This window comes from Cervus canadensis, chromosome 21, assembly GCF_019320065.1.
Source record: "Cervus canadensis isolate Bull #8, Minnesota chromosome 21, ASM1932006v1, whole genome shotgun sequence".
Classification (NCBI taxonomy): domain Eukaryota; kingdom Metazoa; phylum Chordata; class Mammalia; order Artiodactyla; family Cervidae; genus Cervus; species Cervus canadensis.
This window is the reverse complement of record NC_057406.1, coordinates 43,963,228-43,964,793: the sequence shown is the minus strand read 5'-3', so window position 1 is coordinate 43,964,793 and position 1,566 is coordinate 43,963,228. Positions and strand designations below refer to the sequence as shown.

The 1,566-nt window shown below is 40.7% G+C and overlaps 1 protein-coding gene across 1 annotated transcript; it reads left to right on the top strand.

The window, feature by feature from the left end:
* Window positions 1–213: 213 nt before the first annotated feature.
* Window positions 214–1,212, top strand: LOC122423999 (olfactory receptor 9K2-like). The gene has a single exon (XM_043441592.1). The coding sequence runs from the start codon at window positions 271–273 to the stop codon at window positions 1,210–1,212; it is 942 nt and encodes a 313-aa protein (XP_043297527.1). The 5' UTR covers window positions 214–270.
* Window positions 1,213–1,566: the final 354 nt, after the last annotated feature.

The following is a 1,566-nucleotide window of genomic DNA, read 5'->3' as shown; positions in this document are numbered from 1 at the left end:
GCATTTATTGCATAAATCGTGAGTAGGAAATATATACAGAAGTGATACTTGCAAACATGAATGGCATTTGAGTTTGAAGGCGCTGTATGTTTCATAAGGAAAAGATCTAATTCCACAGCATGTATGGATTAGTAATTTTTAAGGTTAAAATAAATAATGATTATAGAACAGCTTTGTGACTCCTATACTGAAAGAGATTATTTGTAGCTAGGATGACAGCCAAGAGTTCATTTGCTTGTTTTGCCTTCTGCCTCTCAGCAGGTTTCTGCCATGTGTGACAGGGAAACATGCAACTACTCAGAAGTGACTGACTTCATTCTTGTTGGCTTCAGGGTCCGCCCAGAGCTCCACATTCTCCTCTTCCTGCTATTTGTGCTTGTCTATGCCATGATCCTTCTAGGGAACATTGGCATGATGGTCATTATTATGACTGATCCCCGGCTGAACACACCAATGTATTTCTTCTTAGGCAACCTGTCCTTCGTTGATCTCTTCTATTCTTCTGTCATTGCACCCAAGGCTATGATCAACTTCTGGTCTGAGAGCAAGTCCATCTCCTTTGCAGGCTGTGTGACTCAGTTCTTTCTCTTTGCCCTCTTCATTGTGACTGAGGGGTTTCTCCTGGCAGCCATGGCGTATGACCGCTTCATTGCCATCTGCAACCCCCTCCTCTACACGGTCCAGATGTCAACACGTGTCTGTGTTCAGTTGGTGGCTGGTTCCTATTTTTGTGGCTGCATCACCTCAGTTCTTCAGACAAGCATGACATTTGCTTTATCCTTTTGTGCTTCTCGGACCATTGACCATTTTTACTGTGATATTCGCCCCCTGCAGAGACTATCTTGTTCTGATCTCTTCACCCTTAAAATGGTTTCTTTCACCTTCTCTGTCCTCATTGTCTTCCCTACCATCATAGTTATTATTGTTTCTTATTTGTACATTGTGTCCACAGTTCTAAAGATACCCTCCACCGAGGGACGTCAGAAAGCCTTCTCCACTTGCAGCTCCCACCTGGGAGTCGTGAGTGTCCTCTATGGTGCTGTCTTTTTTATGTATCTCACTCCTGACACATTTCCTGAGCTCAGTAAAGTGGCCTCCTTGTGTTACACCCTGCTGACTCCCATGTTGAATCCTCTGATTTACTCTCTGAGAAACAAAGATGTCAAAGAAGCTCTATACAAACTTTTGGAGAAGAAAAGTACTGTTCTGTGATTATTATTTCTCTTCCACTAATGACGTGGTGTCTGTTTATGTTGTACTCCTCTGGTCATCAATGAGATTATTCTCCTGAGTATCATAGAAATATTATCAAAAGCTTTTTAAAGGTAATGTATCCTTTCCACATATTACTTTTTTTTATGTGAGCATTGTCAAACCTAAATGTCCGGGATATTGGAGGTTATCTGGACACTACAGAAGCATTTTTCAAGGTGAATCTTCAGACTGATCTCAAATGATATTTTATTTCACAAAGTTGATTTCTATTTTTATGGCATACTGCTGGAAACTATTTTAATATATTATTACAGTGGTTAAGCAATTGTTTTGTATGGTGTTAGTCTTTGG